At 41.6% G+C, this 24,296-nt stretch overlaps 1 protein-coding gene across 2 annotated transcripts in view; it reads right to left on the bottom strand.

The window, feature by feature from the left end:
• Positions 1-24,296, bottom strand: part of MBOAT2 (membrane bound glycerophospholipid O-acyltransferase 2) — a 74,104-nt gene that overhangs the window by 18,064 nt on the left and 31,744 nt on the right. For both annotated transcript variants that reach the window (XM_082215567.1, XM_082215568.1), the window contains exons 4-7: positions 7,745-7,840; positions 5,713-5,768; positions 4,608-4,662; positions 2,644-2,827 (exon numbers count right to left, since the gene is read on the bottom strand). In XM_082215567.1, coding sequence (XP_082071693.1) covers positions 2,644-2,827; positions 4,608-4,662; positions 5,713-5,768; positions 7,745-7,840 — 391 coding nt within the window. The remainder of the gene's footprint in view (positions 1-2,643; positions 2,828-4,607; positions 4,663-5,712; positions 5,769-7,744; positions 7,841-24,296) is intronic.

Genomic DNA, 24,296 nt, shown 5'->3' with positions numbered 1-24,296 from the left:
CAAAGGGCACTCCATTAATTCATGACTGAGATTTAAAGCTGCGATTTCCTGACTCATAACTCACAACCATGGCCTGAAGGGACAGGATACAACAACCCTGCCGAAGCTAATCAGGTTTGGATCTGGTCGGTTTCTAGATGGAAAACATGTATACTGCCCTCCACAGAATATGTATTCATGAAATATATCCATGGGCTACACATGAAATAAAATTTTAAAAATCCAATTATATTATACCATGCCACTCTCCACTTTGCTACATGAACTCCACATAAGTGGGCACCCACAAAATTATGAAACATTCTGAGCGCTGGAAAGCATTTTAGAAATTATTACTTTATGTGTTAACTCTGTATCTAATGCCTAAGATTCAATGTCCCACTGGGAAAGACAGCAACTAATCTCAGTGGCTGTTTAAGAGGATCCTAGGTGGTTAAAACTTTATTTTAAGACACCTGTTTGGAGTGGAGCTCATTTTGATGCTTGCTTGGCAGCTTCACAAAATATAATTAGTTCAGCAAAGCTTGTGGCATTTGGGACTGCTGCACAAGGAGTTACACACACACTGAGGCAATTAACAAGGGGTTAAATAGCTAAAAATATTACTAAGAAGCCATAAACAAAGGGGATGTGTTCCACAAGAACATGGGAGGGTAGCTAATAGCTATAAGAAAAAGAAACTTACGAAGATAGACATTAATTTCAGACAGTTGACACCAGTTTGAGCACCAACAAATGATAGCTTGTAAAAAGGCACAATAGGAGGGAGATATGAGGTAAATCACTTGAGAATTTTGACTATATTCAGTTAACATGCAATTAGCACAGTAGAAACTTACATTAAGCTCATATCATGCGCCTAACGAAGTTAGCAGAAGGAGAAGGGACTGTCGTTAATTTTATGCTACAGAAATAAAACTCAAACGAGAAAGGAAAGCTTATTAGATTAGGGGAAAGAGAGTTCTTTCATATAGAGCTTCCCATTAGCTGATCCTCATTACCCAAGAAAGCTAAACTTAATCTAATGATGCATTGTTATTCTTAAAAATAAAAGAAAAAAATCAGTATGAAAATTCAGCCAAAATCCCCCACTTAGATAAGCATTTCAGCAAGATGGCAAACTGAAGTGCAACTCTTTTATGTAAGTAAGCAAGTTGAGCTAGCAACCTGATACAGCAAACGCAGCAGGGGGCAAAGAGTTGTACGATCCACGTTATTTCCCAAGAAGCACACAATACTCACTGGCGTTATAAAATGCAGCCAGATTTCTCTTTTAACGCCAGTTGGGAAGTGTAAAATATCAAGAGCAAACACAGGTTCCCTTAAAAGTAATGTCAGAAAGCTAGTGCAGCGTAAGTAACTAAAAATGTCAAGCATGTGAGCAATACAGCTAAAGATAACTTACCTGTACTGTGTGATCGGCCGAGATTTTGAAGGTAGAGTTCTTTATAAAGCCTCAATTAAAGACCCTGCGCTTGACCAACACTTGGAAGTTTTCTAGCAAGTTTATACAGTAAAAATGCAAAGGGCCATCTCTTTGTCAACCACATGGTTCTATGTTAGGAACAGAGAAGATTTTCTCATTTCTAGGCCAGGGCGGTGGAGGAGGTTGGCAATGAGCTCCTGAAGTTCAGTAGTCCCTTAGCTACTATGAGTGGAGCCACCCAAACTCACATTTAACCCTGGTTCACAATGCTTGGCATCAGTCATTTCCTCTGCAACTTCTCCCATCACCAATATTTACACCAGCTTTGGGGATGGTAGTGGAGACAGCAGCAGATGATAAAGCCAAAGACTGCGTCTAAGCAGATATTCAGCTAAACAGTTGTGCTGGCAGGAGCCAGCATAACAAATTCTGCTAGTGCAACAAACAAAACAAACTTGTTAGACCTTAGAATCCAAAATAATACAGGGAGCTATTCAGCCAAGTTTTACTCAGAGTAGATTCATTCATTTCAATGGCCCTAACTTACTTAAGATTCATTAATTTCAAAGGATGTCCCCTGGGATAAATCTAGTTGGAATACCACCCTGTATTACTTCAGATTATAAGATCTAACAAAAAGTACAGTGGTACCTCAGTTTCGGAACGTAATCCATTCTGGAAGACCATTTGAGCTACGAAACGTTCGAAAACAGAAGCCTCAAAACGGAAAACTCAATACGAAAGCTGCATTTCATGTTCAACTCTTCCAAGGCGTGTTCAAAAACCAAAGCATTTACGGCATTCGAAAACCAAAACGTTAGTCAACAGAGATGTTTGAAAACCGAGGTACCACTGTACATAGTTTCTTCATTCATTTTTCTTGTCCCCAGCCTGCTGCTGCTGCAAAAGAACTCATTAATACTAGAAGCAGCAGGATAATTTCATTAAAAGTGCATTTTGAAATATGTAACTGCTTCCGAGGCTACTATACGTTGGCCCACAAGGTCCATTAATGCGTATCTATGGAGAGTATCTACCTTTAGACATAGGTAATATTTTCTTTTTGATGACAGAACTGTGCCATTCGTGAATGATCACCACTCATGTTCAAGATACAGCTTGAGAGAGTTATGCCTGCAAAGAACACGTAATGCAAACAAAGCTTCTCATGCACTAGAAGAACAGCAGCACAGCAAAAAAAAAGCTGTAGATCTTACATTTGGAGAGGGATCTGTTTGTTCATATTTTATCTCTTCTTTCCCATTTGCTTCAGACTGTGTCAGTTGGTATGATCTGCCTTCAATGAAAGTAATATAGTCTTTATAAGAGCATAATGGGCCTGCCAGGATACCCATGAAATTACAGTTGTAACTTAAATACTCCAGTAGACTTGGCATGCGCCTGTAATTCAAAGAAAAGCATCTGGTGAGGTTTTCATTGACATTTTCTAAGAGAACAACACTAAAACCACACACTGATTGTATTCTAGTTGCAATTACTTACATTTCTATTTGATGTCACACACCTCCACTTTTAGCTATATAGACAGAAAGTTAATAGGTATGGGGTCCCCTTCAAAAATCCAATGGCTCTCCAGCTGTTTCTAAGAATTCTGTATGTTGGTTCCCAAGCTGGTTAGCGCTTGTCCACAAGTCAATGTGAGGTGAAAAGATGTCGGGCACAATATAGTACAAGGGGGAGTTGGGGAAATCAAACCACAGGGCAATTTTTTGTTTCACGTGCCTGATGCTCCTCTGCATCTGGCAGCACATAAGTGCCAGGGAGTCCTCTGAACATGGTGCAAAGCACATAATATTTCTACAGTAAATGCCACGCAGAAAACAGAGATTAACCCACTCAAATATAGTGGGATGTTACAAAAAGTCGATAGCAATCTTTCAACGCGCTATGGAAATTGTTGTTTATCCTAAGATTCAGCTTGCATAGCGGTTATTTTGCTTTACTGGCAGTCTGAGGTTGCATGTGCTAGAACGCTTTAGAATAGCTTTGTTCCTGTGGCTAGAGCAGTACATGAACCAGCAAATGTCACCCTTACCCCCATATCACCCATATTAATGAACCAAGCAAGGTTCATAATAATAATAATAATAATAATAATAATAATAATAATAATAATATTTTTATTTGTACCCCGCCCTCCCAGCTGAAGCCAGGATCAGAGCTGCTAACATCAAACAAACAACACAGTATACATAAAAACCGGCATCAATTAATTAAAATACATCTTAAAATTAATTCAGACAAATTAAAATGTTGACAAATGGCAGTTATCGGTTAAGATTGAGAGTGGTTAATACTTGCCAGGACCAACTGTTTTCACTGATCATATAAGGACCTGTGAACAGGCTGGGACGCTGGGAGGCCTCCTTCATGTTTGTTCTTATACAAAGGAAAATAGGTCAAACTGCCCCCCGGCCAAAGGCCTGGCGGAACAGCTCCGTCTTGCAGGCCCTGCGGAAAGATGTCAAATCCCACAGGGCCCTAGACTCTTGTGGGATAGCATTCACCAGGCTGGGGCCACGGCCGAAAAGGCCCTGGCTCTGGTCGAGGCCAGGCTAATTTCCCTGGGGCCCGGGATCTTCAGAGTGTTGTTGTTTGCAGACCATAAGGTCCTCCATGGGGCATACCAGAGGAGACGGTCTCGTAGGTACAAGGGTCCTAGGCTGTAAAGGGCTTTGAAGGTTAAAACCAGCACCTTAAACCTGATCCTATACTCCACCGGGAGCCAGTGCAGCCTTAATCCTTAATCCCCTTAATCCTGAAGCCAAACTTTATTGATTTCTCTTAACAGGCATTATTTAACGGGGTTTGATTTCTGGAAAGAAGGGGAAATCCAAGGGGTGAGTCAACACTCTATTAGAAACTTGTCTATATAAATAAACGGTCTGGGAGGAATTGACTCTTATCAAATGTAAAGTGAGCTGCATCAGTCTCAATAGCATAATATATCCAAAGTTATTAATTCAAAGCATATTATTCTATCCTACTTTTGCGGGGTGAAAAACTCAAAATGGCTTCATTTGTACTTTACACAAATGAGCAGAATGCAACCCAGAGTTTTAAGGGGTCTCCTTAGCTTCCTGTTTTCTGCAGAATGGCCAATTGCAGGTGGAGTCTGAGGGTCCAGGTGACAGCTTACACTGAAGCAGAGAAAACTTACCTCACAGCTAAGCATCGCTGTGATTGTGTCAGTTCTTCCTCCTTTCGAAACATTCCTGTGGTTTGAGGAAAGAAATGGGAGTGTAACGTATTGGGCTGGGTCCAACACTGATGCCAAACCATAACCTGGCGTCACAAGAATGGCTTGCGGTAAGCCTTGGGCCATCGGGCTCCACAACGCACCTCAGTGCAGCCATAAAGAATGAGCTCAGTAGCTTACATTTCCCTTGTAGATAAAGTGCAGCTTGGTGTATTGTTCAAATCTGGACAAGCTACGGTGAATGTTAACTATGGTCAGTGGAAACCAACCAACTGCAAACCATGGTTTAAAAAGCAGGCTTGCTTTAAGTAACCTTAGTTAAGATTAATGTAGGGTTTGGAGGCATGATAAAATTACACCTTATCCACCATGGAAGGTTCTGCTCTCCTCATTGAAGAGGGGAACATAAAAGCCCAAGGACTGTCAAGATTTTTCTAACACTAAACCTTGATTTAGCATTATGTCCCTATTTTTTTTCAAATGAACTGGGTAACTTACTTGGTCCCAAAACATCCTCCTCCTTATAAGAATGGCTATCTAAACTGATCAGTAACGACAGCTCTAGTTTAGTATCTGAACTCTTTTATTATCTGTCTTCATAACTTTACACACCACAATATTGCTAGATACATATTGCATGCAAAAACCAAGAACAGTTGAACAAGGCACAGAAAAGCTAAGTAGTAGTATAGTATTCAGCCCTTACAGTCACCAGTTATCTGTTTTGTTAATTTGGCAATAAGCACAACTCCTTCACCTATTGTAAAGGACTGCTAGAATAGAGAATAAAGGATATCCTTGCATGACCTGCTACATGTTCAGCATGAGCAAAGAAGCTTCCTTGAGAATTTTTACATAGTTCTGTCTGTCGTATTTTTGTTGTTGTTGTTGTTTACTGTCACATAGCATTCCCCTCATTAACAGATAAACATATTGGTACAATTATGCATCTCCAATTCCTGTTAAAAGACATGTGAAAATAAACATGGCCACACGGCTTATGTTCCACACCGCAAGAGAGAATTTAGCTCACCGTCCTGCCCCCAGCCCCCCCCCCAAGTCTTACCATCATGAATTTCATACGCCAAGCTTGTGATTTTCTGTGTAATTATCATCATTGGGCTGTGACAAAGTGAGAGGGAAATGAAAAAATAAAAGACTTCAGAAACAGAACATGCAGATCTCACCCATAAAAGTATTGCTTTCCAACAGAAAGATAGAACTGAACGTGCCATTAATTTGTTTTTAAAACATGCCACTAGAAGTCTTTTTATGGGTAGGTCTTAGGTAAGCCTGTGTGGAAGAGAAACCAGTGGTATTAGCATCCACACTAAACCAACCAACTATATCGTTTGATGCCCAAGAATTCAGATCATTGTCAAGAGGCTTTGATTTTGAAGCTATTCTGGGATATTCGGCAACTAAGCATGACCTTTCCATGGTGGTTACGCAACTGTGGAATGCTTTCCCAAAGGAAACCCATTGGGTTTCCTCTTTTTGCCAGATATATACACAGGTTAAAAGAAGGGAGACCTTGGAGGAAGGGTGGGATGACAAGTGTAAGAAAACAAATGACCATTTCATTTGAGCTAGCATAACAAGATCACAGCTTGATCAGGGTTGCCATTTATTTCCATGCTTGATTTGTGGACAAGCTTTGTGATTGGGCAAAACAACAACATGGTTTCCCACAAACCAGCGGCAGAATTCCTTCATCAGAAGAGTGTGAAGAAGAGGGTGGAGCAGTCAAACCTGATGCCCTTGCATGCTTCTTCTCATGATGTCTGAGCCATTCCTTGGCATTCATGTTTATGCATTTATTTACACACATATGTGCCAAAGACAGAATGCATGATTTCTCACCATGAAGGCCATTCCCATATACACAGGTGTTCTTGAAAGCCAATGGAAGAGACTAAAACCTGACAAATGGCAAGTCTAGGTTTTTTTTTTTTTTAAGAGACACTCCCAAATCTGGGGCATTATTCACCAAGTAGAGGTACGTGAAAAATGGCTGTCCCTAGTAAATCTAGTAGTGTTGTTTGAGCCTGTCAGGCACATGCAGTCAGCCACATATTTGATCCATAAATATTAGAATACAGCTGACTTTGAAAAATTGAACTTATTTTAAAAGCAATAAAAAGTAATTAGTGTCTTTGTACAGCCAGCCTATAGGGAGCATATTGGTTTTCCTGCATGTTGCGGAAGACATTGTTTGCTGCCTTTTAGTCACTTGGGTAATGGTAATTATAATAACAGAGAAAGCAATATAGCAAAGATCCATCGGTACTCAGGAGAAACACCATTCCCTGATTACACAATTCAGACTAGAGAAATCAAAACACATTTTCACAGTGTAAATAAATGGTAATCTGGAGGTCCCATGCCAACCACAGATAAAGGAGGGATTTTGACTCTCTCAACAGGCTCTACAAAACCCTCTTGTACCAAGGAGAGGAGAAAGATGACAAAAGCACGTTGGCAGATAAATTGGTTGAAGAGAACAGCATGAAGAGAGCAATTTTTAATACTTGTGTTTTTATTGCACATCACCATAGGCACATGTTAAATGGAGAGGCAGTATTAAATGCTTTGCCCCAAATGGCAAACAACAGCTTTGGGCGGGAGCATTTTCACAGGAAAGTGGCACAAGGGATTTCCTATGTTGCATCTATCTAAACTCCAAAAGAAGCTGTGATGAATCTAGGTAGAAATTTGTGTGGTAGCAGTCCTTCCCAGACAGATATATCAGTATAAAGCTACATGCATGGAGAGGATTGTACAGAGTTCTTCTCCTATTATAGATAAATAGGGAAAGATCTCAAAAGAAACCCATAGGAAACTGATTAAAGAACTCTTAAATTGTGCACACATGTATACAGTTCCATGAAAACATGTTTAACTCATCTGTCTATCTATCTATCTATCTATCTATCTATCTATCTATCTATCTATCCTCAGTGGGTTGTATCCAACTAATACATAACTAATGTCAATTGATTTTAATGGGTCTGCTCTGAATCTGTCTTAATTGGATACAATCCACTATATTTAGCTAGAGAAACAACTGGGATATAGAAAGTGTTATTTATTCTTACCCAGAAAAATCAGCAGAATATTGTCCGTAATCAAAGATATAGACTCTAGAAATTTGGCACACAGTGAGGTATCCCAAAGCAAAAACAAAACAATATCTGAAAGAGAGAAGGTAAAGTAGTTATTAAATTATATATCATGTAATTGCATTGGAGAGTAATATAAGCTTTTTAAAAAATATTTAAAGCTATGAATGCTCAGGCACACACGCACACACATATGCTAAGAACATTATTTCCCCACAACAAGCCCAGTTTAGGGCACCCAGAGAATATTCTGCAAAATAACCAACTGAAATAGCCCCTTTCTCAATACAACAGAAGAGAGATTCACCCACCTACCATATTTTTCGCTCTATAAGACGCACCAGACCACAAGACGCACCTAGTTTTTGGAGGAGGAAAACAAGAATAAAAATATTCTGAATCCCAGAAGCCAGAACAGCAAGAGGGATCGCTGTGCAGCGAAAGCAGCAATCCCTCTTGCTGTTCTGGCTTCTGGGACAGCTGCGCAGCCTGCATTCGCTCCATAAGATGCACACACATTTCCCCTTACTTTTTAGGAGGGAAAAGGTGAGTCTTATAGAGCAAAAAATACGGTATATTTTAGGAGTCTGCTACTATTTGCAAACACTTTCAAGTACACTTATCTTTCTACTCTGACTTCTTAGAGACTTTTTTCTGATCTACATCTTCAATATTCCTGCTCAGAATTTTAAATAGCAAAGTGTACTTTATGGCTTGAAATTATAATTGGGTTGCTACATCTATAGCAATCATTATTAGGTTGCTACACCTTTCTTTCATGAAACTCTGCAATTACCTTGGCAAGAAAGTAGCAGTGCATGATATGAGAGAGGCAATTGTCACAATGATCATTCACAGCAAATTACCGTATTTTTCCGTGTATTGGACGAGGTTTTTTGACTAAAAAATCATGTCAAAAAACTGGGGTCGTCCAATACATGGGTAGTGGCATGGGGCGGGGCAGGGCGGGGAGCAGCACCGCGCCGCCAGCCAGCCGGTTGGCGGGAGCACAGATTCCCCCGATGCCACAATAAGGAATCTGGGGGGTGTTTCCTGCCTGCAGCTGCATGGGGGGAGAGGCTCAACAACTTTGGACCATCTCCCCTCATTTTCTTAAAATTGAGTCCCCCAAATTGGGGGGGGTGTTTCTTATACATGGGGGCATCTTATAGACAGAGAAATACAGTAATGCTATCTGAGATTATCACAGTACAAAGGTGGTAATAGTCCCATATGTACTATGGGATTAATTTGTTTTTAAAAAGGGCCCTTAGACCATCTTGTAACCTTATTAAAGCAGATACTTTCATATTGTTGCATGTAAGCGTTTTCGTACAGCCAGCCTGTAAGCGTATTATAATGGCAGAAGCTTGAGATTCTGTAGGACAGGACAGGTTCAAGAGAGAAAGGAAGAGCATCTACAAGCTCCCAGGTAAAACTACACCATGGTTCTACAGCCATCTTGAACAACAATACTTCCTTCACAAGAACTCGAAACAAAATAAAAAAAATTCCTTCCAGTAGCACCTTAGAGACCAACTAAGTTTGTTATTGGTATGAGCTTTCATGTGCATGCGCACTTCTTCAGATACCTGGTGAGGTTGATGGACTTTCATTTCATGCGGCTCAATGCAGTACCCTCCATAGTTCTAGTTACAGGAAGGTAGCTGTGTTGGTCTGCCGTAGTCGAAACAAAGTAATAGGTATCTGAAGACGTCTGCATGTACACGAAAGCTCATACCAATAACAAACTTTGTTGGTCTCTAAGGTGCTACTGGAAGGAATTTTTTTTATTTTGTTTCAACTATGGCAGACCAACACGGCTACCTACCTGTAACTGTTCACAAAGACTGATATTGACAGGATTTTCCTCACTCACAGAAATCTCTCTCCTTTCTACATTCTAAGTAATAACACAGCAGCATCAAAGGACCACATACCAAAAAGTACAAACCCTGGAACTAAGCCTTCGCCCTGAAAGATTCCAACACTGTCTCGGTATCTACTCAGGCAACACTATCACTGCATTTAATAACATCAGCCACATTTGTCCCTATTGAAATGCATTTTGTTAGTTTTGGCGCAGTTCTCCAATCTGTTAATGTCATTTTGAATCTCAATTCTGTCTTCAGTGGCTTTAGCTACCCCACCCAGTTTGGTGTCATCTGTAATTCTGATGAGCATCCCATCAACACCTTCAGGCCCAGGGCAGAGCCATGTGGCATGTCCCACTTGTCCCTTTTTCCCCAAGATGACAAAGAACCATTAGTGTTTGGGCTCAGTCAGTCAACCAACTACAAATCCACCTCACTCAGTCCACCTTTCACCAGCTTCTCTGTAAGAATATCATGGGAGACTTTGTCAAAAAGCATGCCCTGATCCACCAAACTTGTAACTCCATCAAAAGAGAAAGAGAGAGAGAGAATTTTGTCTCTCAAAAACTTATCCCTACAGTCTTATTTTTAGTCTGTGGTATGGGAAGGGAACGGGGAGCGGTTCTGAAAAGTCGCTTCCTTGTGCTTGGAGCGTTCTCTTCCTTCAACACAGGGGCAGGAGCAGTCAAGAGATGGTGCAGCCTGTCCAGAACCTCTAGAAGCAGGGCAGCCATTTTGGGGATGATATTTTACCTCAGCATTTACTTCATCCGCTCCGCTAATGATGCCTGCCAGAACCACCAGTCGGTTCATCAGTAGTGAACACCTCACCCCCATAATTTTGTTGGGCCGTTGTGTGGTTTACTTGAAAGGCCTTAGTGACCCAGTGTTGCATCCAGCGGATTTGCTTTGCCTGGGAGTTTTATGCCACAGTCAACTGAGGTGGCTTGGTCAAACAGGACTGTTCCCCCACTCTTTTTGCTGAACCCGCAGGGTACGGATTCTATGTACCTTTATTGTTTCTTCTCCACTTGGAGACTTCTCACTATGATGGTTGCCCGGCAGGGGACCTGTCCAGCTCCAGTGTGTCACTGGCTGACAGCTTCTAATGCTCTACCGCAGAAAACTATGCCCATCGAAGCGTGGTGCAAGTTTTATTCAACACCGTGCGACTCGTAACTACCTCAAAATCTCTGCTACCCTAGTCTCCTTCCATGGAACACCTGGGTTGTATTTTACTACATAAACTTGAAATTGCAACTTGGAGTAGCTGCTTTTCAGGGCAGAAAGATAGTAAATCAACTGCTATGAGAACTGGGAAGGTCTAGAGTAGGAAACTGAGGGCCAGCCCCTGTCTACTAATGCAAATGCTAATCATTCTGACCAAAGACATGACCATTTTTGACCAGAAAATTCAAGCGTTCAAAACAGCCATTAGCTATTAAAATTATTACTTATTTCATATTAAAAAGTAGCTTTGGTTTTGAGTGCAGGCACTCGTTTCCCAACCTATCTGATAAAAAACAAAATCTAATATTCACAGTTGTAGATGAAATTTGGTGGGGGGCAGTGGAGGTAAAACAGTGTTTGATAGCTGGAAAATCTGTAACTGCAACTGCAATTCCTATTACACAGTTCCCACTCCAACACCAGATTATTTCATTAAGTATTACAGATAGAGGCATTCTGATAAATGTCATTTAAGGTAAGACAGATGACATTTCAAATAATGAGCACTACAGAAAATGAATTCAAGCACAATAGTATACACAGTAATTTGACACACAAACTTTATGGTCTTAATATTCCCTTACCATGGTAGAATCTGTAGCAATGAATATGGAAGTGCACATTTTATGTAAAAAGCCAATGATAGCAGCACTGAGCATCTGCTTGCTTATAACAGTTATTAATAAGCTGCATTAATTAAAATTCTTGTTTATACTAAATGATTTCAGCCATAAAACAAATGTGCATCGCTGTTCTTGAGCAGCCACAAATTCTAGATGCTCCCATGAAGCTCAGAATCATATTTGGGTGTTAAATAGGAGCAACAAGAAGAAAAGAAAATAAGGTTTATCTGTTGCCAGAGTTGTGCCTTTATAAATATTCTTATACAACATGCACAGGAGCCCTTAACACCTGTTCCTCTAAGCAAGTCCTGGATTCCATCCTATGCATGCCTACCCAAAGATTCCAATGATTTCAATTAGACTTGCTCACAGGTTAAGTGGGTACAGGATTCCAGCCTTAATGTCCTAAGCGCTAATTGCACACACACTGATGTACCAGATTCCTCCCTTCCCTCACCACCCCCAGCAACACAACCAGCAATTAACTTCCAAAATTAGAATTTGTCACAAGCCATTGGAAGTTGTGCAATCTAAACCTCTTGGACAGTTCTGCTCCTTACCAGGCAGGATATGATTCAATTACTGTTTTCCAGTGTGCAAATTAGGTAGGTTTGTCTTTAACGGCAAAAAGGAGCTAACTCTAAAGTTTCGTAACTAAAACTAAAGTTATACAACAGGTGTTAACAGCTTTTAAGGTGTTTAAGGTGGCTATTCAAGTATTTAGTAGCAGCATTCATGATGTTTGGACTTATTGGCCTTCTTTCTATAGATGAGTATGGAAAAAATACTATTCAAAAGCAAGACTCAGAGAAATGCCACTGTAAATCCAAAATTACGTTATTCACCTCATCTTTGAAAGATTAGATCAGCACACTCAACCAACCTCAGAGACCTTTCTGGCCTTCAATTAGTTTCACATTAATCCTTTCATCGGAAGAAAAGCCTGCAGCGAGAAGGCATCTTCATGAAAGTCGCAGGTTTGTTATCCTTCCTGTAATCGTCCTCATCCAACGGATAAGCATGAAACAGCATTTCACTACATCAGTGGGGGACAAACTCTTTAGGCAGCCAGTCCCTTTCAAAATTATTTTCCTGGTGTCCGTGTTAACAGGCATGTCCACTATCATTCTGCCACCCATTTTATGCGGCATGCTTGGAAAATCTGTGAAAAGGCTTTACAGCAACAAAAAATGCCTGTGCACATGTCAGGGTGCACCAAAACTCTTCCAAGGGTCACCAACAATGCAGTCCTATGAATGTCTACTCGTAAGCAAGTTTGTACAGAATTGTAGCCTCAAATGGCTGGCTTCAACTGGTATTGCAGGTTGCTCACCATTACGAAAGACTAGTTTGCTATTTTCTATAAAACGGCTCTGGTTTTCCACTATACCTTTTATTATTTATTCCTTTTATTGCTGAGTCTTTAGCCGTCTTCTTGTTCAAAATGTGTTTTGTGGGACAAACTGAGTTGTTGTTTTTTAATATGAAAACTGTTTAGAACTGCCATAAATAAAGACATAATAAAAAGATACAAAACTCTTAGTGGCTTAACTTTAACAGAGGACTGTTCTACTAGTTTCCTGACCTCAGTGGCCAGCATAACAGCCCTACAACTATAAAAAAAAGCTACACAATTAACAATATCTTTAAAAATTACACTTGAGCAGTTTCTAAAGTTTACTTTTCCTTGTTTGGATAGGCAAAGTTTGAAGTGGTAACACATTAAATGTACTATGAACACAAAAAGGCACACCACTGGCGATCAGACAAGGCTTTCGAACGGCAAAGTTGCTAGCTGCCAGTTTTCTTCTAGGCAGAGAGACTGCATCAATTGATTAAATGCTAAGTATTGTTGCTACTTGTTATTTATAAAGGGCTGGCAATTGCAATGTGCTTTACAAGCTTTATTGTGCTCTCACAACAGCTTTGTGATGACTATTATCCCCGTTTTAAGAAAGGGAACCAAGGGTGACAGACCATGACCTGCCAAAAACAAGTCCATGACAAATGAAATTTTCTCCCCATCTCTCCAGTTACTGAACCACATCAGCTCTTCAGATGGGGCTGTAATCTCTCATGGATTTCACTTGCATTGTACTGTATATTTTTCAATGAATTATTTCCTTTGGAACCCTAATGGTCCCTGCGCATTCCAGTAAATCAAGGCATTAACAATGAGGGATCTAGGAGACAGTCACATTGTTATTACTGCTACGCACCAAGGAAAAACAAGCGTCTTTACTATTTGTGCCTGTCAACATTTTGTGAAAAGACAAGCTGAAAATATGGCACACATTTTCTCCCTGGTTCTCAATAATGAAAACTGTAGGGAAATCAGAATCAGCTCTCAGATTGTCCTTTCAACCACTCGGGTTTGGATTTTATTTTATTTTTACATCATCTTGTCTCTTTCATAGGTCTCCGAGACAGAAACAAAAGTGATTTATGCAGAATTATCTTGCCATCCTCCTCCTCCTCTCAATTTGTCTTTATTCTGCAACATACACAGTACACCACAAATCTAATTATGGTAGGGGTTCAATTGTCATTTCTACGCATTCACTGAAGAATTCGTCAATGTAACAGCCTGTATTTTTGTTTTCCCATTAAAATCTTGCAGCATGCTTCAACTTCTCTTGTCTGTTTGCTCCAGAAACTGATGACACTATACCTATGGCAGCAGCTGATATTCTCTGCTTTCATACTAGGGCTTTTCGGGCAAAAGCATCATGATCTATGTAGCTTCCTCTGCCTTGGCTCCTCTGATGTCACAATTAAAGTTGAACCAAACAGGGAGAGGAAAGCTACGGACATTCACGTTCTTGAAAACAACCTTTACTTTTGTCCAGTGATTTTGCAGGGAGGACGGACAGGAAGTGGTTTGGAGAGAGGAAGAAGGGGATGCACAAGCATGCGCCAGAACAACGACACTAACACTTCCCTGTCTTGTTGCAGTGGCAGAAAATCAAATACAGCATGGCCCGGATGAGACAGACGACCTGATCCAGTTACAGAGTGTAGTGCGCAGAACCAGGCTTGTGTGTGTCTTCCATTTACTGGATCAAAGTTGCTGCTTACAGATAAAAACATATAGGAATCCTTGTCCCAGTATAGATACTAGATGCTGCGCTACATTGCTCTCAATGGGATGTGCATTAGTATACTCATATTGTGTCTGGATCCCACAGAAGTCAATGCAGTACGGAGACATTTGCATTCAAAAATGCATCCCGTTTAAGATGCAGTTCTTCACGAAGTAAGTGACAGTTGCACGGAAGCCTTCTCTGCATGCCAAACTCCCCAGAGAGATTCATCGCCTGCCAGCACTGTGTAGTGGAGCAGGGAGCAACAGCATGGTTGCCTTTGCAACAGGCCAACACTTCCACTTACCCCATCCCCTCCATTCAAAGCGAAACAATGCGAAGGCCTCATTTGCCCTTGATGAGATCATTGTGCTGGCTAGGTGCTCCTTGATTGGCTGAGAGCACATCGACAGCAAGAATGGGGATGGGGAGGGGGGAGAGACACTTTGTTTAGGAAATGGCACCAAAGCAGCTCCTGAGAGACAGGTAACATAACAGGTGCAGGGGTGGGGGAATGCATGTAAGCTTAAAGGTAAAGGTAAAGAGACCCCTGAACATTAGGTCCAGTTGCGGACGACTCTGGGGTTGCGGCACTCATCTCGCTTTATTGGCCGAGGGAGCCGGCGTACAGATTCTGGGTCATGTGGCCAGCATGACTAAGCCGCTTCTGGTGAACCAGAGCAGCGCACGGAAACGCCGTTTACCTAACCGCCGGACCGGTACCTATTTATCTACTTGCACTTTGACATGCTTTCGAACTGCTAGGTTGGCAGGAGCAGGGACTGAGCAATGGGAGCTCACCCCGTCGCGGAGATCCGAACCGCTGACCTTCTGATCAGCAAGTCCTACACTCTGTGGTTTAACCCACAGCGCCACCCACATCCCTTGCATGTAAGCTTGCCGGCCCTCTAAATGTCCCTTTTCATGCCAAAAATTCTCCCCCCAGATATCTTGGTTCAATCCTAGTGAGAAAGCAGCCAAGGTGGTATAGACCTAAATATAGTTTTAGTTCTCTTCTTCTCCAAGTTATTTTAGCACACAGAGCATGTCTATTACACACATCTCACTCTAAGCAACATACTGTCTGTCTCTGCACATCAAACAAAATCATGGTTTGGCACTACTTGCATGAGAAGGAAGGAACCGCCATGGACCTTGGTTCTATGCTTATGTCTACAGCAGAATATTTCACTTCATCCCAATCTGCTTCCAACTTTCCATATCCTTTTGCTTCAAATGTCCCCAGTTTTGACAGCCACCAAAAACAGCTGGGTCATATTTTTCAAGCTTCCATATCATTCAAGAAAGCAACGGATTGGATCACAAGCTCTGCAGCAGAAAAGGAAATGCCCAGCTGCTCAACATACCATCTCCAAATTCAGCTGTTGCTAATATAATAAATTGAAACCATTTTCTCTAATTCTGTAAATACCTGGGTATTTCCAGCAAGCTTATACTTTGCAACATTAGCAGAATACTTTGCATTACACTTACAGCAGGGAGTGGCAACATGCATATATGAGGTATGCAGACTGTTCCTTTGATGGAATTAATATTTCTGTAAGAAAAGTGAAATGTGAAGTAGCCTGGAGGCACTGATACTTAAGTGGTCATTGTTCCTAATCTCAAAGGAGTAGGCAAAAACTAAGTATAGGCCAGGGGTCGGCAAACTAAGGCCCGTGGGCCGGATGTAGCTCGCCAGGCTTGTTAATCCGGCCTGCAGATCTTGCTGCCCGTGCGGTCAGTCCCCGTGATAAACCATGCGGTGAATGACTTCCATGATGCGCGGCGGCTTCTGACTGGCTGCAGGAAGCTCCTGCAGCCAATCAGAAGCCGCGGATGCCTCTGGACGGGCGGCAACGCTGGCACAGCCTCTGCACCACTGCTGCTTCCTCCCGCTCAGCTCTTCCCGCTTGACCGCTTCCTCCCGCTCGGCCACCGCAGCAGGAAGGAAGGGGCGGCACCCAGAGGCAGTTGAGTGGGAGGAAGCGGCGGCGTCACAGAGGCTGCCTCCGCCGCCCAGGCCAGTAGCATGGCCTCTGCGCCCTGCCGAGACAGAGGACGCCGCCGACCCTGCCAAAGACAAGGCGACAGCGGCGACATGAGTGGCATCGGTGGGGGGGGTCCTTTCAGGAGAGGGGGCTGCTTTTGGGAGAGGGTGGGTCTGGCCCCCCACCAGGTCTGAGGGACAGTGGACCGGCCCCCTTCTGAAAAAGTTTGCTGGCCCCTGATTGACCTCATATGCTAGATATGCTTTTTTTTTCAAGCAAGGCATGGCTTTTGAAGACCATTTCTGTACACCGGTTGTTAAAATTGGGAACTTTTAGATGAGTAGAATACCAATTCTACACTACAATATTCTTATATCGTATGGCTTCCCCTGTCCCCTCCCAAAAGAAAAAGAATACAAAGAGCAAAACCCCTCAAACATGCAGTAAAAGACTGGTTTTGACCTTTACAGCTTTTTCTCAACAGGCATTTTCTTTTCTGCAAAGCATGCAGATTCTTGTTTTTCCACAGACACAGAAATCTAACAGCAAAAGACTCTTTGGTGGAGGAAATAAAGAAAACAATTCTTCTTTCTGGGGGAAAGTTGCAAATGTTGGAAAATGTAATTCTGAATAGCTGAAAAAGTCAATGCTCAATGGGTCATTTCTAGGAATGAAACTAATCTGGTATAGCACCTTTTATTTTTGCTTTCATCATGCATTGGCGCAACTGTGTGCAATTTTTTTTAATTTTTTTATGATTTGAGTTTGTGAGATACTACCTGTTTTGAAGCCAACAATGGAGCTATCTGAAAAGCTCCTCCAAAATGCCAGCCACATTTCTGCACGTGTGTTGGGGCATTTCTTAAAACGTGCAGCCTATGAAATATCACCATACATTAAAACAGAACTGAAACATACCTTCAACATGTTGTGCATATGTGGCATGACACACTCTGCATTCCACTTGTTCAATGCAGTCATGAAAAGGAGAGTAAAAGAACAAGTGGATGCTTCCAAACAAGAGATCTTTGTTACTTCCCAACTCGGAGGAACTGTGATTAGTCTTGTTATAAAAATCCAGTTTCAATCTGTAATTTATGAGCCTGCCTTGTTTCCCCAAGTTCAGTCACCACAAGGAACATTAAAAGGTAAAGGTAAAGGGACCCCTGACCATTAGGTCCAGTCGTGGCCAACTCTGGGGTTATGGCGTTCATCTCACTTTATTGGCCAAGGGAGCCGGCATACAGCTTCCGGGTCATGTGGCCAGCATGACTAAGCCGCTTCTGTCAAACCAGAGCAGCGCACGGAAACGCCGTTTACCTTCCCGCCTGAGTGGTACCTATTTATCTACTTGCACTTTGACATGCTTTCAAACTGCTAGGTTGGCAGGAGCAGGGACCGAGCAACGGGAGCTCACCCTGTCGCGGGGATTCGAACCGCCGACCTTCTGATCAGCGATTCCTAGGCTCTGTGGTTTAACCCACAGCGCCACCCACATCCCTCACAACGAACATTACTTTGCTTAAAAATGGAAAGTGAATACTTCTAAATCACAAAACTGTGGTCATGTCAGGAGGATAGGGGATGGAAATGCACAAGCCTGCTGCTCACTGCAAAACCTTAGATTAAATGTTGTATCAGATAAGGGTCTCGATGAGCAAGTTGGTTTCTGCTCACAGACTGAGCAGACCTTCTTAATATTAGCTTCACTATCCTATTACAACTTTTATTAAGCATTACATTTTTGAGGTGTTACACTAATATACATAAATTAATGCTGACACTTGTTTCAGGCAAGAGAGAGCTGTCAAAGTCATTAACTGAGTTGCCCCCCAGCCACATAGTCGCTTGTAGCAGATCCAAACATTGGAGCTCAAGTTTACGGTAGCTTTCAAAGAGTTCCTATGTGCAGGCAAAAGTCACCTAGAATGCCTTTCCAAAGTTCTATTCTTGCCTTTCCAGAAACACAAGCTTTTAGAAAAGCAGCCAACTGGACACTTGACAGAATGAGGTCTTAATTAGGGCCATGAACAAACTATCATACCTTGCATTCACCGGTCACAGACAGTGAACTAGAAGCCACACAGAGAAAAAGACTAACCTAAAAAAAAACTACCCTAACCTGAAAGAACGTCTCTGTTAAAAGAAATAAAAAGAGGAGGAAAGTAAAACAAAGTTCCTACATACAAAGTCAAAATGGGCATGCTACTACTTGCCTCTCAATGATCTTAACAGTGTGGATTAAAGAAATACCTTAGTAAAGAGCAGCTCAAAACACCCAAATTCCTACTAAAACAAGAACTGTAGGGAACTGTCAAGGAGCAATTAGTTTTTGTTTTGATTCAGACCATTTGATCTAAAAGTATGCTGTGCCTACCTATCAAAATGGGCTGCAAGGTTAAACCGGCCCTTTGAAGATAAAAAGGGCTTTGATATAGACAGAAATTGCAGTTAGACATGAAAAAACAAACCTCAAGTAAGGTAAGACAACGCTGTTGAGCACATATTTTACATCTATGCTTTTCCTGCCGTTTTACTGTCTACGGTACTGGCACAATGCATACAGACAAAAGCATAGACACCATGATGCAGTAGGGCCTTATGGATACAGCAACCAGAGTTAGAAACTGAGATATAAAAGGTATTTGCTTAAACCTGGGTTACGGGTGCACCAAAGGAATGTTTGGGAACCCTTTTTGCGCAAGATTACAAAGCTGAAAATGAATTGTACATATTGTTAGTGCCAGCTAAAATCTGACTCGCCCAATAGCACAGGGGGATCCTGGCACCCAGGTATCTTCACTTCGTCTCAAGTGGCCAATAAAGGTAAAGGGACCTCTGACCATTTGGTCCAGTCGTTACCGACTCTGGGGTTGTAGTGCTCATCTCGCTTAATTGGCCGAGGGAGCCGGCGTACAACTTCTGGGTCATTTGGCCAGCATGACTAAGCCGCTTCTGGCAAACCAGAGCAGCGCACGGAAACGCCGTTTACCTTCCCACCGGAGCGGTACCTATTTATCTACTTGCACTTTGACGTGCTTTCGAACTGCTAGGTTGGCAGGAGCAGGGACTGAGCAACGGGAGCTCACCCCGTTGCAGGGATTCGAACCACCGACCTTCTGATCAGCAAGTCCTAGGCTCTGTGGTTTAACCCACAGCGCCAATAGCCAGGTGCAAAATGCGCCCAGTGCCTGGCTAATTTCGAACACTGCCTGTAATTTACCAATTTTTCTTCAAAATAATCAAGTAATAATCAAGTGGGAAAACTAAAAACAAACAAACAAACACCTCTTCCAGTCCCTCTTTGCAAGTGTTAAAGAAGATAAGCAATAAACAATGTATAGCCCTCCATAACTGACATGATATTCATATATACTGTAAATCAAAGTACAAGTCATAGTTTATCAGAAGTCATGACATGAAGAACCTGCATACTGACTGAATATATTTGTATCTGATATTGGAAACAGCGTTCAAATATTACTAATATTTTACTTACTAATACATCATTATCATCATCATCATCATTTCAACTACAAAACAAAATGAATATAGAAAGTGACGTTGCCTAAACTGGTTCACCTGAAATACTAAGTTAAACTATGGCTTTGCAAGATCACACAAACAGTGCATATTCTTGCTATGCCATACTTTGGCTTACAGTGTTGTTGGAAAGAGGCCTACTGTATTTTTAAAACGTTGCTAAGAATCATCTGCATAGTCTAGCACAAAAAGTGGCTGCTCCGTTGGCTTCACTAAAATGCTCCAATGCCCTTGAAACACAGTACTCTGTTGCACATGACGCAAGAGGGGGGAAAACAGACCTGTAACAAGCAGGTCTGACTCTTGCTATTCTGAAGCTCCCCCAGCCTAATCCAAAAAGCAGCTCATCTCAGCGCTCTGTAGTGATAAAACAGTCTCAGGCTGCCAGATTATTAAATGGCAAGTCAATTAACAATCTTGCACGTAACCAATTAATAGTATAAGACGTTTGCTTCAAAGCATAAACCAATCCTAATAACATGACTCACATTGAAGAGTGCAGTATTTTTTCCGGCCTAAACCTTTTTAGAATGAGAAGTTTATTGAATGTAATGTTATTTTCTATTTCGTATTATTATACCAGTTATTTTGTCCCTTTCTTCTCTGGTATACAATCCCTGGAGATTCACAGCGCAGCCACTGAACTCCAGCAACACACTTGCAGTAAACACAAAAAGCCAAGTCTTGTCACTGAAAGATTTTTCCAAGCTAACACACCAACATTCCAAAGAACAACCTCATCCGTTCCTTCAATGCAATGACTTCTAATCTCATTTTACAAGCAACCTCGTATGCTGTAAAGATGGTGAAAAGGAACATACGTTTCACTGACTCCCCCCCCCCTCCCTAAATGCATCTGATTTTGTAGCGGAGTCCGATTTATTTGACAGGAATAGTTTGTTGCTGTAATAAAAGCACGCAAGCAGTACAAGTATGACTCAGAGCTCATTTGCTCCCAGTCAAATCACTTGGCAGCCTGACAGGTGGAGTAACCAGCCTTACAGAAGCATCAGGAAAGGGATACAGTTGCTGCTGTCAATGAAAACTGAATAGACAGTGAGAAAGAAATGCCTTCACCCTTTGAAGTTCTCGTTTGATGGATTGAAAACAAAGCACTGTACGACGGGATTGTAATACACACACAAAATAATAATCTGTGGTGCTTTTTTGGAATAGCCGGCTTAACCTGTCCACGTTCACCAGCAGATATAACTGTGCTTAGAAGATAAAACTTCTACAAAAACCTGACTGGGTGGTAACTCGATCCTCATCAAGCTTTCTTTTCTTTTTGAAAGAGCAATGGAACCCCATAAGGGCTCTAAACTTTCTTTCCTCAGAAAAAAACCCAACTCCTAATGCAACTCCTCAAACTGTTCATGAAACAAAAGCAGTTAGCCATATGGCACAGATGCCATGAAATGCAGTCAACCGTGTGCACCTAAGCAGCAATCCAAATTAAAATCTTTGCTAGGAAGTACAGTTCATCCTTAGCATACTGGACTGTATCATCATCATTTCTGCCCTTTCACAACTACAAAACCTGGAGGTTTTACTGTGATGCTTTATATAGAGCTACATGTTTTTAAGGGAATGTGACTGTCCTCTTCAAATATGCAATAGCATCACATGGTTCCCCCCCCACACACACACACATGGCAGGAACTGTTAACAAGAACACACCTAAACTAAGCAGGTTTTAGAGTTAAAGCCCAGATAGGTTCGTCTGGTTGGCAGTTCCTTGACAAAGCAGGAGCTCAGATGTGCACAAAAAAAGCTCTCACATGAGAAAGGGGTTCCCCACACAAAGCCATACATGAGCTGCCCCCCACTTAAGAAGTGATCAAGACTAATCTTCACTCTGAGATCTCCTGTGCGTACCACAGCTCTTGCAAAGCGTGCTCTCTCTCTCTCTCTACTGTGTTGCATGTAATTATGCATTTGTCTCATAAATTTTGCTATTCCATATATGGATTAGTTTCACTGCAGTACATGGAGACAGGCAATCAAGTCATGCATCCCTAGCAGTGGCCGGAGGAGGAAAGCATAGAGAGAAGAAGAAAAGCCATGGTGCATCTGCAGCAGTACAACCAGAAGGACGCCTTCATCTGCCCCAGTTGTAACAAACCTTGTCTCTCCGGCATCGGTCTCTACAGCCACAACTGGTGCTGCAACCTTCCAACAGCTTGACCTCACCCCCAAAGGCGCACTCCTCCATTGTCTCCTGAAACAGATGGATGCCAACTCTGGAACTCTACTGTCTATGTCATCAGCTGAAGTGCCACTATTATTGCTCCCAACTTCACGAGCAACTCACCCATAGTTCCCTTTGGTCTATCTAGATCAGCGGTTCTCAACCTGTGGGTCCCCAGGTGTTGTTGGACTACAACTCCCATCATCCCTGAGCTCTGGCCTTGCTAGCGAGGGGTGATGGGAGTTGTAGTTCAACAACATCTGAGGACCCACAGGTTGAGAAAGGCTGAAGGAGATGCTCTCAGCAAACCCTTAGGACTAGCCTACCTTTCCAGAGGTAACAGAGAGTGCAGCAACACTGGGGAGGACTGGTGCATAAGTGGGGTTTTTTTAAGCTGAAGCCAGTCCTTAAAAGGCAACCCGCATTCTAATGGAGCATCACTTCTAGTTCCAGAATCTAATTTTGTCTAATTTAGTAACAATATAGGACATTTGCAGGAAAAATAATAATAAGTGGGCTGGGAAAGATTACACACTTCCGTCCATTTGATTTCTTCCCTGTGTATATACCCTTCAGCCTCCAAATTAATGTTGAGAGAAATCCAGATTTGGACACTCCTAGGATTCCCTCTTAGCATTCATTTGTATTCCCTCGTTAGCTGTATTTCTGGTTCTGACTCCACCTGACTCTCCTGCCCATACAGCATTTTTACATTCATTTATTGCCACCAGAAACTCTAATTGCCCTCTAAGGACCGTTGTGTCACTCAACAGGTAACAGCTCTTTTTTAAAAGAAAGAAAGAAAGAGACAGAAAAAAGACATGAACAGAAACCGGAGCGGTCATGCCATTCGTGCAAATGTCATTATTACTTAAAAAAAGAAGTAACTTCTGTCTTAGATTGATGTTTATCCTTAAATTAGACTGCTGCTGAGTGAAGGTCAGCAAGAACAATAGTTTAATATAGAGATTGAGAACCTGCTCAGCCTCGTCAAATATTTTTTTAAATCTGCAGCCAGATTGACAAGACAGCTGAAGAGAAGGCAACTACAGGAAAAGAATGCGAGAGGGTAGGTTATAAATTACCAAGTCAAGGATGCTTAACAAAGGAATAGAAACAAAAATCTTGCAAACCAGACATTTCAAACAGTCTGCTATAGCAAATTGTGTATGTTATAAATATGAATTTTGTATTTCTAGGTTCAACGTCACATTTTCCACATAGTTCATATCTTCTGCATAACAAACAAGCATTAAAAAAATAGAAAAGTGACACACAAAAGATATTAACAGATAAAGCAGCAACGTATATTTATAATTAGTTCTTAAACAGATCCCCTATGTTTTAAAGACAAGTCTTTAGCAAAACTCTGTACAAAACAGAACCTGTCTTGGTCTCACGTAATAGAAGGCATTCCTCCTCAATGCTCTTTTGAGAAAACCACAGTAATTACCCATTAGTTCAAGCCTTCCCTCTCAGAAACAATTCCTTGTTATTGTTTATTTGTCTTCCCAGGAGGAAATAAGATCCGTCACAGTTGAATCTGTTCATTTTTCCCAACTGAGCTCTTGCTGAGCCAGGTAATACTTGTTAATTAACTGAATGTAAATAAAAGCCATTACACATGTTTATGGCACAATAAATACGCAATTCTCACTCATTTATTACTGGGAATTCAAACATTTTACCAGCAAAACATTGCTTTTGTTGCATAGAATTATGCCCCGTAATCATTTCTCACCTAAACCAGTGCAATCAACTGTGATACAAGTGTTACGTAAAACATGGCTGCAGAAATGTGTCCTGGGCATTTATTAGATATTGCCCGCGAAATTATTAGCAATGCAACACAAACTTCCAGATGCTATTTTACAAACTTTCAGAATGATAAATTAGGTGAGAATGCATGTCCTTACTTATTGTTTATATAAAATTAATCTCCTGCATATTAATGTGTTTTTTTATATTACCAAATGCACTTATTCTAAGAAAT

Source organism: Podarcis vaucheri (genome assembly GCF_965113315.1).
Source record: "Podarcis vaucheri genome assembly, chromosome: 3".
NCBI lineage: Eukaryota > Metazoa > Chordata > Lepidosauria > Squamata > Lacertidae > Podarcis > Podarcis vaucheri.
The sequence above is the reverse complement of the archived record's forward strand: the minus strand, read 5'-3'. Positions and strand labels throughout refer to the sequence as shown.